The sequence below is a fragment of the Telmatherina bonti genome (genome assembly GCF_933228915.1).
Source record: "Telmatherina bonti genome assembly, chromosome: 8".
Lineage (NCBI taxonomy): Eukaryota > Metazoa > Chordata > Actinopteri > Atheriniformes > Telmatherinidae > Telmatherina > Telmatherina bonti.
In genome coordinates this window covers 5,914,089-5,929,556 of record NC_136626.1, presented here as the reverse complement: position 1 = coordinate 5,929,556, position 15,468 = coordinate 5,914,089, and the positions used below count along the sequence as shown (strand labels likewise).

Sequence of the window (15,468 nt, the reverse complement as noted above, 5' to 3'; positions counted from 1 at the left end):
CCTAAACGGACCCGAAACTTTCACAAGAACGAGAAAAAAGACAAACATGTTGTGGTGGGATTCTGTTATAATATGTTACTCATTTATTAAGTTTCTTTTAAGTAGTACAAGTTATATATTCTGCAGAGTTAGAGTAGTTCAGTAAGCTTGCTTTAGTAGATTCATGCATAAAACTAAGTGTTCTGTTCAAGGCCTGTTTCAGCTTTGACTGTTGTTATCTCCAAGCTAGCAGTTGTTTTGACTCGTGCTGCCAGGCAAAGGTTGTTTGTGTCTGCTTAAAGAACACTGTAGCACTCTGAGCAGGGCAGAGCTCTCCAGACCTCTCGCCCGCAACATCTGTACATGGCCAATAAACTGAACAGAAAACAGTTGATTTATAGATTTATTTGTCATCGGATAAATTCCACGACAATTTGGTGTCAGAAGTGGGATCCCATGTGTTTCTGCCGGGACCGGACTGAGGGGCAGGCCGCCTGAATCCAAACAGATTCATCTTCAAACCTCGAATAGGCCTTAAGAGTGACGAAGGCCACAGTCAACGGTTGCGGCCGGACACGACAGTATCTCAACCCACCCGTGGATTTATCTGGTGAGAAGTATATTTTTCCAAAGTATGATTTGATTGATTGAAAGTATTTTTGGATTTAATATTGTAGACTAAGTGATTGATCATTGCTAATCGAACTGATGAGAAAATAAACAATTATTTACATCAATAACCTGAAAATTATCTGGTTTATTGAAAGGAATGAATGATTGTTGCAGCTTGACGTCATTTCTGATTAAGAATCACCGGAAGAGGAGAGGAGAGTGACGTCATCCCCAATGTATCTGTAGGACCATCATCATCACCATCTTCATCATCATCAGACGCCTCTGGAGATAAAACGTGAGATGATTCTTCTGGCTGAGACCTTCAGAGCAGGAGGGGGAGGAGCAGGAGCACGCCCCCTCCCGCTGCTCTCCCCCCCCCCCCTCCTCCTCCTCCTCCTCCTGCTCTGCCGCAGATCCATGTGACGCGCCTGTACCTGAGGACGGAACCCTACCTGTGGATCCTCTGCCTGCAGCACCATGGGGGTCTCCGCGTCCAGCCTGCTGGATGAAACTAAATCCAACAACATCAAAGGTGAGAAACCACAGAAGAAGAGTGAACAGGTAACGATCCGCGCGCGTCTGGTTTGGCGTGGACGCAGCGCGCGGAGGAAAGTGGCGTTTTCTGGTCAAACTTCCAGCATGTAGCTCCAGCTGACATGTCGGAGAGTTGCGCGGCGCAGTGCGCGTGATGAGCGCGCTTTGCGTGTCCGCTGGGAGATGGTGCGGAAAACCCGGCGGACCTGGACCCAGCTGGACCTGGCCGCCTGTTGCTGGGGGAGTCCCCCCTCTCCGGACGGGTTCTGCGGACAAATGGGGCCAGCAGCCGCGGTTCTGGCGCAGCCGCGGTTCCGGCGCAGCGTTCGGCGCTGTTACCTGCGGATACCTCCCGGGTCCTCCAGCCTTTCCAGTCCCGCAGGGAAAGTGAGCTTTCTGTCAGCATGGAGCGCGCATCTCCAGGTCGTGCATGTCGGCGCAGATCTGCGGCTTGTTAGCGGATCTTGTTAGTCCTCATCTTCTGGACCGGATCCGGGTTCAGATCCTGGTCTTCCTCCAGGATTTCTGAAGAAGTGATGAAGATCTGACGATGACTCATCAGATGGTTTTTATTTCACACCAAGAAACTGAATCCACCTGTTAAATGACGTCACAAGATAAACAACACGTCACATGGTCATTGTTTACTAAACAACTGATCAGAATGTGTCTGAAGTCTGCTGATCAATACACTGATTATTGATGATCAATCTGTGCTCTAAAGCAGTTTTCCCTCCTGGTTCTGGTCCAGATGGAGGTTTTCCTTCCTGGTTCTGGTCCTGATGGAGGTTTTCCCTCCTGGTTCTGGTCCTGATGGAGGTTTTCCTTCCTGGTTCTGGTCCTGATGGAGGTTTTCCCTCCTGGTTCTGGTCCTGATGGAGGTTTTCCTTCCTGGTTCTGGTCCTGATGGAGGTTTTCCTTCCTGGTTCTGGTCCAGATGGAGGTTTTCCTTCCTGGTTCTGGTCCTGATGGAGGTTTTCCCTCCTGGTTCTGGTCCTGATGGAGGTTTTCCTTCCTGGTTCTGGTCCAGATGGAGGTTTTCCTTCCTGGTTCTGGTCCTGATGGATGTTTTCCTTCCTGGTTCTGGTCCAGATGGAGGTTTTCCTTCCTGGTTCTGGTCCTGATGGAGGTTTTCCCTCCTGGTTCTGGTCCTGATGGATGTTTTCCTTCCTGGTTCTGGTCCTGATGGAGGTTTTCCTTCCTGGTTCTGGTCCTGATGGAGGTTTTCCTGCCTGGTTCTGGTCCTGATGGAGGTTTTCCTGCCTGGTTCTGGTCCTAATGGAGGTTTTCCTTCCTGGTTCTGGTCCTGATGGAGGTTTTCCTTCCTGGTTCTGGTCCTGATGGAGGTTTTCCCTCCTGGTTCTGGTCCTGATGGAGGTTTTCCTTCCTGGTTCTGGTCCTGATGGAGGTTTTCCTTCCTGGTTCTGGTCCTGATGGAGGTTTTCCTTCTTGGTTCTGGTCCTGATGTAGGTTTTCCTTCCTGGTTCTGGTCCAGATGGAGGTTTTCCCTCCTGGTTCTGGTCCTGATGGAGGTTTTTCTTCTTGGTTCTGGTCCAGATGGATGTTTTCCTTCCTGGTTCTGGTCCAGATGGAGGTTTTCCTTCCTGGTTCTGGTCCTGATGGAGGTTTTCCTTCCTGGTTCTGGTCCTGATGGAGGTTTTCCTTCCTGGTTCTGGTCCAGATGGAGGTTTTCCCTCCTGGTTCTGGTCCTGATGGAGGTTTTTCTTCTTGGTTCTGGTCCAGATGGATGTTTTCCTTCCTGGTTCTGGTCCAGATGGAGGTTTTCCTTCCTGGTTCTGGTCCTGATGGAGGTTTTCCTTCCTGGTTCTGGTCCTGATGGAGGTTTTCCCTCCTGGTTCTGGTCCTGATGGAGGTTTTCCTTCCTGGTTCTGGTCCAGATGGAGGTTTTCCTTCCTGGTTCTGGTCCTGATGGAGGTTTTCCCTCCTGGTTCTGGTCCTGATGGAGGTTTTCCTTCCTGGTTCTGGTCCAGATGGAGGTTTTCCTTCCTGGTTCTGGTCCTGATGGATGTTTTCCTTCCTGGTTCTGGTCCAGATGGAGGTTTTCCTTCCTGGTTCTGGTCCTGATGGAGGTTTTCCCTCCTGGTTCTGGTCCTGATGGATGTTTTCCTTCCTGGTTCTGGTCCTGATGGAGGTTTTCCTTCCTGGTTCTGGTCCTGATGGAGGTTTTCCTGCCTGGTTCTGGTCCTGATGGAGGTTTTCCTGCCTGGTTCTGGTCCTAATGGAGGTTTTCCTTCCTGGTTCTGGTCCTGATGGAGGTTTTCCTTCCTGGTTCTGGTCCTGATGGAGGTTTTCCCTCCTGGTTCTGGTCCTGATGGAGGTTTTCCTTCCTGGTTCTGGTCCTGATGGAGGTTTTCCTTCCTGGTTCTGGTCCTGATGGAGGTTTTCCTTCTTGGTTCTGGTCCTGATGTAGGTTTTCCTTCCTGGTTCTGGTCCAGATGGAGGTTTTCCCTCCTGGTTCTGGTCCTGATGGAGGTTTTTCTTCTTGGTTCTGGTCCAGATGGATGTTTTCCTTCCTGGTTCTGGTCCTGATGGAGGTTTTCCTTCCTGGTTCTGGTCCTGATGGAGGTTTTCCCTCCTGGTTCTGGTCTTGTTGAAGGTTCTTGTTAGCTCTGTTTAGTTCCGAACCGGTTTATGTGAACACAGAACTGGACTACCTGGATCATGTGCTGGATTTGTCGGGTTCCAGTCGGACTGTAAAGGTTCTGTCTTGTTGTTAACCAGTTTTTATACAAATAAAGCTCCATTGAAAGGAAAGGTTCTGCCCATCAGCCTGAGAAGGTTATAAGGTTATGTCTGTTCTGCAGACACTGGACCGGACCGGGTCCGGGACCAGAACGTCCCTCCTGCAGTATCAGTCCTGGTCCGTAACGGACTAACAGGAGATGAATGTTTTCCTCATCAGAAGCGGCAGCAACGTTAACGAGCAGCAACATGCTGAGAGAGAAATGACGTCTTCAGGAATGTTTCTATGAGCTGCAGAACTAATCAATCAGATCAGCGTTAACATCTGGGAGGTTCGACCCTCACAGATCCAGGCCAGCCTGGCGGACTCTCAGCCCATCAGGGCCAAATGCGAAGCAGCTGTGATGCCGTCCAGCTCCTCGTGTCCTCCAGGACATGCTGGAGGACCTGGAATCACACGAGGTGGGATTTCACAGGCTGCTTTCTGCTGCGTCTCGTTTCCACTCAGCTCAGGTTCAGCCGGAGCCTTGCAAGCCCCGAGATCCTCTTCACATGTTTTCCATCTGTTTCTGCATGGATGTAGAAGCAACGCAGAGCTGCAGGATTATTCATTTCTAAAAACCATTTTCTGATCAGCTTGTGAAGATTTTCTGATGTCCTGAAATCCCAGTTGATCAGAAACCAGAACTTCTGCTTCATGAAGTCTGTTTCTGAAGTAAAAACATGACATTTCTGCCCTTTTCTGCAGAAATGAGCAGTCTGGTGCAGAAATCTGCTGCATTCAGGTTTGGGCTCGTGCACGACACCGGCGTGCTGGAGGCGAACAAAGTGCGCGCTGAAAGTTCTGGTTTTAGTTTTTCAGGAAACAGTTTCTCTGATGGAACAAGTGATGCTCAGGTCCGTCTGCTTGGCCTCTGCTGTTGCCATGGTTACGGGACACCTGGGATGCTTCTGGCACGTGCTCTGTGTCGCCACGCTGAGTGCAGGACTGGGTTTGCTGGAGGAAACCAGCAGTCTGACTGGGAAAGTCTGCAGATTCGTCTCTGTCCTGCTTTGGTAGGTTTTCCTGCTGCTGCTTTGGGCAGGGCAACAACTCTGCATCCATGTGTCCTGGTGCAAACATTCCTGCGTGTCGGAGTGCAGGGTGAGACCGCAGGGCTGGGTCTGATGGGACTTCATACTGTCAGCCCTCTGACGTAATGAAGCGCCCATGAAGTGACTCATTTTTGGGTTTTATTAGTGATTCTAAAGGGTTTTTAACCTCTTAGACCAGATCTGTAGGCTACATGAGGTAGGATGAGATCCCTGCAGTACAGAAAATGTCTGCATACAGCAGGAGGCAGCAATGCTAACATGTAGCACAGCAACATAACTGGAAAAACAGCTAAAAGACTCCGCCAAGCATCAGCATCCAAACCAAACACACTTCTAACCCCAAGCAGTTTTATGGGAAAGGAAGAAAAACTGTAGAGTTTCTGATCATTTCTCCACACCAGCGGAGCAGAGATGTCAGCCTCATCAGCGTGGGACAAAAACCCAGCAGCCAGAATCAGAGAATCATGTCTTTTTTACCAGGTTTGACATGAATCATGAAGGTCCTGGTAGGGAAATGACCAGGGGACGTAAACCTGGGCGGAATATGGGGTTGGATGCTCAACTGTTTGAGAAAATATATTATAAAATGTCATAATTGCATCTTTCTAATTTAAAAAGGAAACTTTAAAACAGGCTGTACATGTCATTCTGATGGGTTGCAGTGCATGTCGGCTACAGTCACGTCATGCTGTTTTAGCCACAAGAAGTCTGACGGATGAATCTTAATTTACACAGTTTAGGGTTTTTGGTTTCTATTTACTTTTATCTCCCAGAATCTGGAAAATGTGTCTTTTTCCAAAACATTTCCTTGCAAGTGTGACCCGCAGTAGTGAGCGTCTGTAGTAGAATAAGTCATGACAGTTTAATCGTGACTAACAGGCCTGCAAGAGTTGCTGAGATTCTGGCATTCCCAGTCTTTGTTTTTTCTGTCAATGAGCCATTCTTCATGCTGTGTCACCCGGCCTCCAGCTGCCATTACACAACCGCTCAGATATCCAGAGGAGTGGAGAGAAACTCCACAATGACAGGAAACGGCTGCTCAGCTGGAAACACCTGCTGCCTGTGTAAAGAATGAATGAATCACCATGAAATAGAGAATTATTGAGAATTATACAGAATATGCGTGAAATTTGAGTAGAACTGGTCTGGATCTGTGAAAAGAAGTGACATGATGTCAACGCAAAGCTCCCATGACAAAGCTAATATAATGTTTTATCTTTAATTTTGTTTCCTCATAAACACATTTTACTTAGTTATCAACATTTTAAATCTTCATCTAGCAAATCATAGGATTTATGTAGATCTTAACCCCGTAAAGGTGTTAAGGTCCTACTAAACTAATGTTTTAACCTGTGTTGGGGCCAGTTTCTGGTATATGGGTAGAAATGTTGTTTAAATCAGGTTATGACCATGGAATTTAATATAAACAGGACTTCAGTTGTTAAATATTTCTGTACATATGAAATCCAGTGTTTAAGATCAAATGAGTCGGCCATACTGAATTCTGGGCACAGTTAGCTTAGCAGAAAGACTAGCAGCGGGAACTGCTTGTCCTTTCTTAGCAATGTTATCCAGCTAAAGTTAGCTTTAAAATTGTGTTCATTTTAAAATATAGTTGTCAATATCTGCTTGTTTTTATAGAAAAATGTGCCAATTGTTTGTTAAATCCTCACATGGAGTCGTTGGTCATTATATAGCTGCTAGGCTAGCCGCGTCAAGAAATAATGTTTAGTTAAAAGTTAGCATGCTAACATATACATCTAAGATCATACTAACAGATGTTAATAAACCATTAAACATGAGGGGGCCTGCATTAGTGTAATTTATTTTATATTTATTTGCTTCAACTATATTTGGACCACTACTTTAACCAAAGTATTAATTTAAAGTCAACATGGATGCTAACGCTAACTACCTTCATGAAAAGATGCTCCTTACTTTTAGAAGTAAAATATGTCACTGTCTTAATTTTAAAATTCAGGTGTGTAGTGTGTTCAGCATCCTTTATTTTGCAAGGATTAAAGAACGAAGAGCCGTTGTTTAATTCAGAACACCACGCTGTGTTCTTCGTGTTGTTTTGCATACATATGAAAATAATGCTGCCAGTTGGCATTAACTCTCACCGATCATAGGAAAATACTTTTCAATCAAACCCTAATGAAGGAATTTATCTGTAAATATTTTAATTTACAAGACTAAAGCATTGTTAAAACTGATTTAGTTGAAACAGGATGACAGTTTGCTCATTTTTTACATTCCAGAAAAGAAAAAAGATCTCAAGATGTCTTGGAAGTGATATGAAATAAGTAAAAACATAAAATATTTATGCCTGGAATAGTCTAAATTGTTCTTATTAAAAGTAATTTAGCATATGTATTTTTTATTTTTCCATTCCATGCGGGTTGACTATTAGCTTTATATATGCCAATTATGTAATATAAATGTTGGGATAGTGTGTAAAATATAAATCAAACCGAATCCTATGAAGCCGTATTTTATACCCAGTAAAAGAAAACATATCAAACTGAGACATTTTATCATTGGCAACAGGTCAATAACTCAACCAAGAAAGATGGACAGAGATTCACCAATCTAACACAAACTTGCTCTAAAAAAATAAAGAAAAAATATTCCTTAGACTTTGAAAATCCCACCATCTACAGTTTATATTAAAATAATAAGATTCAAAGAATCAGAAGGAATCCCTGTGTGCATGGGCCAAGAAGAGGGGATGCTACACAATGTTCTCTTTTTTAAAACATTTGAGGAGAAGCAGCCAGCAACTCAGTTTACATCTTTATGCTTAAAGGGAGGTTTTTGTGACAGCAACAATGGCATGACATTTACAACTTTGCATAATGCAGGTGTGGTGGCATGCAGGTGTAAAACAGGCTCTGCAGCTTGTCAGAGTTACTGACAGGTGGATCAGGTGGAGATTGTTTAAGGACAGCACCCATCAGTAATGCCCATGTGAAAGAGTTTCTATGTGTTATGATGAAGAGCATCTTTCCTATTGATGGAAGAAAGCTTTTTGTCAAAATGAACTACCTGAGTGACTAATAAATGGGAAGAATGGTTGTATCGACACCGCTCCTCAACAACACAAACTTAAATTTTTACTTACAAGGCAGAATCAGCTGTTTTTATAATGATTAGCAGAACCCAGGCTGCATCGAGTCCATTTTATCTCCTGTTTCTGGTGTACATGTACTCATACATGCCCTTTAGACCTCTTCAAATTTGACCTTTTTCATCAAACATATACAAACTGATATTACTCCTTTCTCCAAGGTCTAAACAAACTAAATATATCATTTACTTTGATCTTGGACTTTGGCTATGCCTGGCTCATGAGCCATGTAGTTTTATTTTTTATGTTTTACAAAAACAAAGCAAAATTTGGGACATTATGTCCTTGTTTTCATTGTATCTTCCCAGAGGCTGATGCTGTAGCACTGAAAGTTGTACCAAATGAAAGCTAATAAAATGTTCTTGCATATGGTTGTAAACACATTAACAATAGTGTGAATTTGAACTAATTTTATTTAGGTGTCAGCAAGAGTAGTGAGGCAGTCACATTCCACTCCAACAGCATCAAACAAAGTGAGACTCTTGGCCTGCCTGGTCTGTAGCTGTGTGGAGGTTTATAAGCTGGAGGTCATGGATAGCTGTGTCAGCAGATATCTGCATCAGATGTGATGGTTACACAGTGACTGGTGGAGAATAGCTTTCATTTGGTACAACTTTCAGCATGAAGCCTCTGGAAAGCCGTAACTCTAAGGTGTTTCTGACACCTGAGCTTCTCCTTTGCAGATTTGGTCATGCCGTCGTGTGAACTGAACAAGTTGAATGACACCAGTTCCTGGGTCAGATACCAGCTACCATTTTCTTGAGAACAGAGGACACCAGTCATGCTGCTTGTATTATATTACAGCATTAATTCATTTTCTGAATCCAAGTAAGGGTCCCATGTCACCAGTCTATCACAGAGCCAACACAAACAGACAAACAACCATTACAGTATAGAGTAATTGGTGGGAGGAAGCCAGAGTACCTTGAGAGAAGCATACACAGAGAGAACAGCTGAACATCAAACCAGCGATCTTCTTGCTCTGAGGCCACGGTGCTAACCACTGCGCCACTGTGCAGGCCTTGTATGGCAGCATGTTCTTCATAAGCTGGAGGTCATGGTTAGCTGTGTCAGCAGATAGCTGCATCAGATGTGATGTTACACAGTGGCTGATGGAGAATAGCTTTCATTTGGTACAACTTTCAGTGCTACAGCATCAGCCTCCGGGAAGCTACAATGAAAACAAGGACATAATGTCCTAAATTTTGCATTGTTTTTGAAAAACGTCTACAATAAAACTATATGGCTCATGTAAACGTGTTTATTTCTGCTGTAAACATGTTTATTTCTGCTGTAAACATGTTTATTCCTGCTGTAAACATGTTTATTCCTGCTGTAAACGTGTTTATTTCTGCTGTAAACATGTTTATTTCTGCTGTAAACGTGTTTATTTCTGCTGTAAACATGTTTATTTCTGCTGTAAACGTGTTTATTTCTGCTGTAAACATGTTTATTCCTGCTGTAAACGTGTTTATTTCTGCTGTAAACATGTTTATTCCTGCTGTAAACGTGTTTATTTCTGCTGTAAACATGTTTATTTCTGCTGTAAACATGTTTATTTCTGCTGTAAACGTGTTTATTTCTGCTGTAAACATGTTTATTTCTGCTGTAAACGTGTTTATTTCTGCTGTAAACGTGTTTATTTCTGCTGTAAACGTGTTTATTTCTGCTGTAAACATGTTTATTCCTGCTGTAAACGTGTTTATTTCTGCTGTAAACATGTTTATTTCTGCTGTAAACATGTTTATTTCTGCTGTAAACATGTTTATTCCTGCTGTAAACGTGTTTATTTCTGCTGTAAACGTGTTTATTTCTGCTGTAAACATGTTTATTTCTGCTGTAAACATGTTTATTTCTGCTGTAAACATGTTTATTTCTGCTGTAAACATGTTTATTTCTGCTGTGAAAATGTTTATTCCTGCTGTGAAGTTGGTCTTTTTAACATGGGAGTCTATGGGGATTCGCTCTGTTTTGCAGCCCCTAGTGGATGAAGGGGGAACTGCAGTTTTATGAACTTCTGCACAGGCTTCACTTTTTTCCGCTGGAGGTTGCTGATTGGTCCACATACATTGCAGCTTTTACCATTTTTACTACGGTGTCTCGGAATGGACAAACAACTCTGTGACACTTTAAAACTGCAGTAGCAGCTTTGTTTGAGCACCGTTGGTGATAAGTAATGCCTTAAAAGCAACACAGAAGAAGAAAAGGTTGTAATTACCTGTAGTGCAGTCATCGACACACCAGAGGCCACCAGATCCACTCATGGATGCAAATATCTTGACATTTGAAAGAATTTTGGCCGCTGACAGCCACACTACATTCACTACTTGCTGTTCATTCTTACCACTAGGTGGCAGTAGTTATTACACGCTGGACCAGTTAAATATCGCCATTTTGTCTGAAAATTGGCTGATTTCACCGCCGTTAGCAGGACAGCTAACGGCTAGCTGCAGACTGTCATCAGTGTCTCTTTAATCAGCGAGGTTTGAACCGTCCGCTTATTAAAAATACATTTCAGAGTTATAGGAAGTTCAACTCTTTTTAAAGACTCGGTTCTTTTGATTCGGCTCTCTTAGAAGACTTAGTTCTTTCCACCGCCAGATTGCTCTTCATTTAGTTTCACTCTGAGTCTAATTTAGCTAGTATGATGTTTTAAAGTTATTTATTTTCTGTAAAATTGTTTTTTTTTTGGTGCATTTTGTGATTAGAACATATATTTGTTTAATATTAAGCAAACCTTTGACGTTTTGAGTGAATGTTTTCCATCATTTCCAGGTGTGCTGGTAGTTTAGAGTCTTCTCTGGTTGCTGTTCTGTGATGTTTGTGTAAAAGTTGTGCAGCTTTCAGCAGCAGGAAGTAAAACCGTCAGAAGGAATGGAACTGAACAGGGAGAAACCTTTCTGTTGACTTGATGGACTGAAACTCGTCCTGCTCTGCAGTTTGCTGCATGTGTGTGTGTTTACAGACCACACAAACCCTCATGTTTCTGTCCCTGACACACACAGTCTGGGTCTCCGTCTGACATTTTTCTGCCTTGCAGCGATTCGCTTTGTGTCTCAGGTATTTCCTGACGGACAGAAATCCTGTCTGGACGTCAGTGTGGAAATTTCCCACTATTTAACCCTTTGTAGGACACTCAATGAAACACCTTGAAATGAGAAATTTTATCCTAAAATGGTCCTTCTGGCCTGAACCAAGACCTCCATTCTGTTGTTACATTAACAGAATAAAAATACTTTTGTGATGAAAATGAAAGAAAATGAAGTGATCTAAAATTGTCTCTTTAAGGGTTAAACGTATTTAAAAGCTTTTTTTTTTTAAAAGACTTTTCTTTCCTCAGTGTGGTTAACATGAAGCATTGTAAGTTGTTTTCTTTCTGTTTGCATGTTAAACTGTGTGTGACAACATGCTACATGTGCTGACATGTCGGCGCTCCACACACACACACGCACACACACACACACACACACACGCAACACGTTCAGCCCTCTCAGCTGTTTGTGGTTGAACTGATGGAAAACACAAACTGGGAATTTGACTAAATTCAGTATAATGCAGGAAGATTGGTGTCTTATTGTACATAACTTATGAGTTTTTATGAAGGCAAAACAAAGTAAACAAAGCAGGAACTGAGTTTCAGACAGACAACAAGTCCGACGCTGACTGGCCAGACGGGTCTCGGGGTTTCAGCCGATGGAACCGGACCCTGCTCCGGGTTAAATGGAGATGTTTGTCTTCTGGCAGCCGGGCTGTTTTCGCTGGAACAGCAGGTTTCTCCAGCGAAACTTGCTGCATCTGTTTTACTGCTGACATAGTTGGCATAGCGGCATACCAGGGAGATGATGTCAGCAGACTGGCGTCCATGCAGGCGACACACCAGAGTCAGCATGGTGTCCTGCATGTGGTATTTCCCCGCTGCAGGGTGACTGTTTGGGCTTGCATGCTTCAGCTTGGTCAAGGTGGGGTGTGGCTCTTCAGGTTTCATGTTGCTCTTCATGTGCAACAGGTGCAGCAGGTGGTTTCTAACCAGCAGCTCAAAGAGAAACGCAGAAACGGCAGAATGAGAGGGAAAGTGTGTGTGCAGACAGAGCAGCCGTGGGGGGAGTCGTCTGGGACCCCAAGCTACTGCTGGAGTCTTTTAAACCTTTTATTTAGGATCGGTTTTACACAAGACGTTTCACCGCGTTGTGGTCTGATCAGAGTGTTTTTGTTCGTTGGTCCTGCTTGGTTAGAAACCTGGATCTGGTCTCTGCAGGCCGGCTCAGATCTGGTCACATGCAGCACAGGAGGACTCACTGCCGGGGCCCAGAAGGGGGTCGGGGGTCTTCAGGGGTCAGAAAGTCTCTCGCCTGCTGGAAAGTCGACTGAAAGACACAAAACCTGGAAACTGGTTTTAAACAGAGACAAACTGGCCCAGTGAAACCAGTTTGGCTTTCTGTTTAGATGTGATTTGAGCTTGGAGTCATGCGGAAAGTTCCTGATGAATACAGGCAGGATGAGTTTCAGACCCTGAACGAGGACTTCAGCGTGGTTTAGATCCACTTTCCTTTGTGTCGTCGTGCCTGTTAAACGTCTCCAGTCGGGATGAAGCAGCCAGACTTGTTGCTGATCGATGCTTCATGTTGCTCGTTGTTTACGTGACCGCTGACATGTTCGTACATCCCTCTGAGACCAGCGAGGCCCCCCAGACTCCCCCAGACCTGCATCAGAGCTGAACTGGCTCACATGTCAGATACGTCACTTATACTATTATTATTAATGCAAAAAAATATATATATATTATAAAGAGATTTTAAAGTTAACCGTCTGAGTCAGTGATGTCGCCCCCTGCTGGTCAGATTATCTGACCAGCAGATAACGAGTCTGCTTCGTTTATTCAGCTTTTTAACGGATATGTTTTATTTGTTTATCAAAGGTTTAAAGTGCCACGTGTGACTGATAATAAATAGAAATAAACAGAAATAAACCTGTTTACAGCAGAAATAAACATGTGTACAGCAGAAATAAACATGTTTACAGCAGGAATAAACATATTTACAGCAGAAATAAACATGTTTACAGCAGAAATAAACATGTTTACAGCAGAAATAAACATGTTTATGGCAGAAAAAAACATGTTTATGGCAGAAATAAACATGTTTACAGCAGGAATAAACATGTTTACAGCAGGAATAAACATGTTTACAGCAGAAATAAACATGTTTACAGCCTGGTTCAAAAATCCATTTTAGGTTTAATAGGTCAGGTTTACCTTCATGACAACTGTGGGGGGGAGTGAATTTTTTTCTAACTCGCCCGTTTAAAAGTAATTTAATCTCGGAGTTCTGCATATTTAGGGGCGTGTCCGTTTGATTGACAGGTACCCAATCTCCTGCTTCAAGTGAGAAGAACGTAGAACAACCGCGGTTTTTAGCCGGTTAACAACGTGACTTAGCTTTAGCCCGCTTACCTCCGTTAGCTGGTTAGCTCCTGTTATCTCCATGTTAGCTCGGTTAGCTCTTAGCTACAGAAAGCTTGGAGTTCGCTCGATGTCAATCATCCACCATGACGCTCACAGCCCCCCCTCTCAGCTCCACCTCTTTGCCCATATTTGTATTTTCCAGGCGAGGCGACGCGCATGCTCCTGCCAAGATGGTGATGGTAGGAACCGCCCACCGAGCTTCAATTCAGCTCTTCAGAAACCTACGGGTGATGTCACGGAGGCTCCGCCCATCTTTTATATACAGTATATATGTCTACCTGAAGAAGATTCTGACTGAACACACTGATTGGTGCACTTTCCTCTGGACATCAGCTCCAGCTTCTTTAAATTCCAGGTTCTGGTTCTGGGTGTTCTGCCCCAACAGAACCAGAGGTTAAACTCTCATTCAGGGATCTCAGCTTCCTCCAGAGGTAGAGTTTGCTCCGTTCTTTCTTCTAGATCAGGGATCATCAAATCCAGATCTCCTAGGCTACAGTACTGCTGGTTTCCAATGTTGCCCTGCTCCAACTCACCTGACTCAAATCAAACGGACCAAACTACCATTGAAGTTCTGCACAACGAGCCACTGATGCGAGTCAGGTGCGTTGGAGCAGGGACACACTGAAAACCTGCAGGACTGCGGCTCAAAAAGGTCCAGCTGTTGGTCCTGGAAGGTTAGATGTTTCCCTGCTTCAACACACCTGCCTGTCATAACAACTAGCAGCGTGCAGCAGAAATTCATGAATATTCATGAATTTCTGCTGCAACGTTTGAGACGATAAAAGCAGTTTGTTGTTCCTGCAGCAGATTGTTTACTCTGCGTGTTTACAGGCGACAGCTGTTGCTCATTTTCCTCCAGAATTTATTGAGCTTGCTTTTACTGTCTTTGTCTGCTTTGGTTTCTGTGACGTGTTTACAGTCTGCCTCCGTCAGCTCTGCAGGAAATCTGCCTTCAATCGTCGCTTTCTGCAGCCAGAGATCTGATGAGAAGTGACTCAGAAAACAGGCTGTAACTCTCCTATACGACTCATTCTGTCACCGCTGCCACGACACAATCATCTCAGTTCAGCTCTAACAGATGCTAGAGGACTTGTCTAACCTAAAGTTGTCAGATTAAATCAGCGTTGTTGCAGTTTCACCAGTAAAACCAGTAAAACCAAGACACGATCCCCCACACCAGCAACCGTATCCTGATAGATCTGCTCTTCATCAGGAATAAAAACCTCAGTTATTACTGAAAAGTTAAATAACAGATTTAAAGATTTACTTCTAAACTTTTGTCGTGTTTATTCAGAGACTAGACCAGGGATTTGATGGAAGCCAGGTGTGTTGGAGCAGGGATACATGGAAAACCTGCAGGAGCCTCGAGGCCCGACTTTGGGCCCCCCTGGTCTGGATGGTAAATCCAGGATGAGGATGGTTCTGGGTTTGGAAGGTCAGCAGCTGATGGAGGAGCGACTTCAACGCAGCTGCAGATGTTCTTCAGATGAACGCTGACGCTGGGACCAGCCTGCTCCAACAGAAACCGTGTGTGTGTGTGTGTGTGTGTGTGTGTGTGTGTGTGTGTGTGTGTGTGTGTGTGTGTGTGTGTGTGTGTGTGTGAGAAGCTAGTAGTCCGGTGTATGTCCTAACACCTGATCCAGTGGGAATAATGTGGCGCTGCGATCAGAAACACCAGGAATTTTTCTGGTTCAGTTTTATAGTGATGTTTTCTGTTTCCAGCTGGGCTCAAAGTGAAGTTGGGAAACGCACCGTGCACGCTGACGGAGTCACACAGCTGCAGGTTTTTTAATGGTTTCCAACTTACAACTGGGAAAAATGGGAGAAATGTGACAAGAAATCCCTTTCCAGGCCGGAGCGCGGTGATCAACCCAGACCGGCAGGTTTTACTTAATTTATCTGAAGGACAACTTCCTGATTTGTTCTTGTCATGACTCCTAACAAAGACACG

General features: G+C 44.1%; 1 protein-coding gene across 1 annotated transcript in view; it reads left to right on the top strand.

The window, feature by feature from the left end:
• The first annotated feature begins 1,006 nt into the window (after positions 1-1,006).
• Positions 1,007-15,468, top strand: part of LOC306759814 (protein Niban 1-like) — a 39,266-nt gene continuing 24,804 nt past the window's right edge. The window contains exon 1 of the mRNA XM_079245553.1: positions 1,007-1,126. Within this exon, the coding sequence (XP_079101679.1) occupies positions 1,072-1,126 (55 nt within the window). The 5' untranslated portion in view covers positions 1,007-1,071. The remainder of the gene's footprint in view (positions 1,127-15,468) is intronic.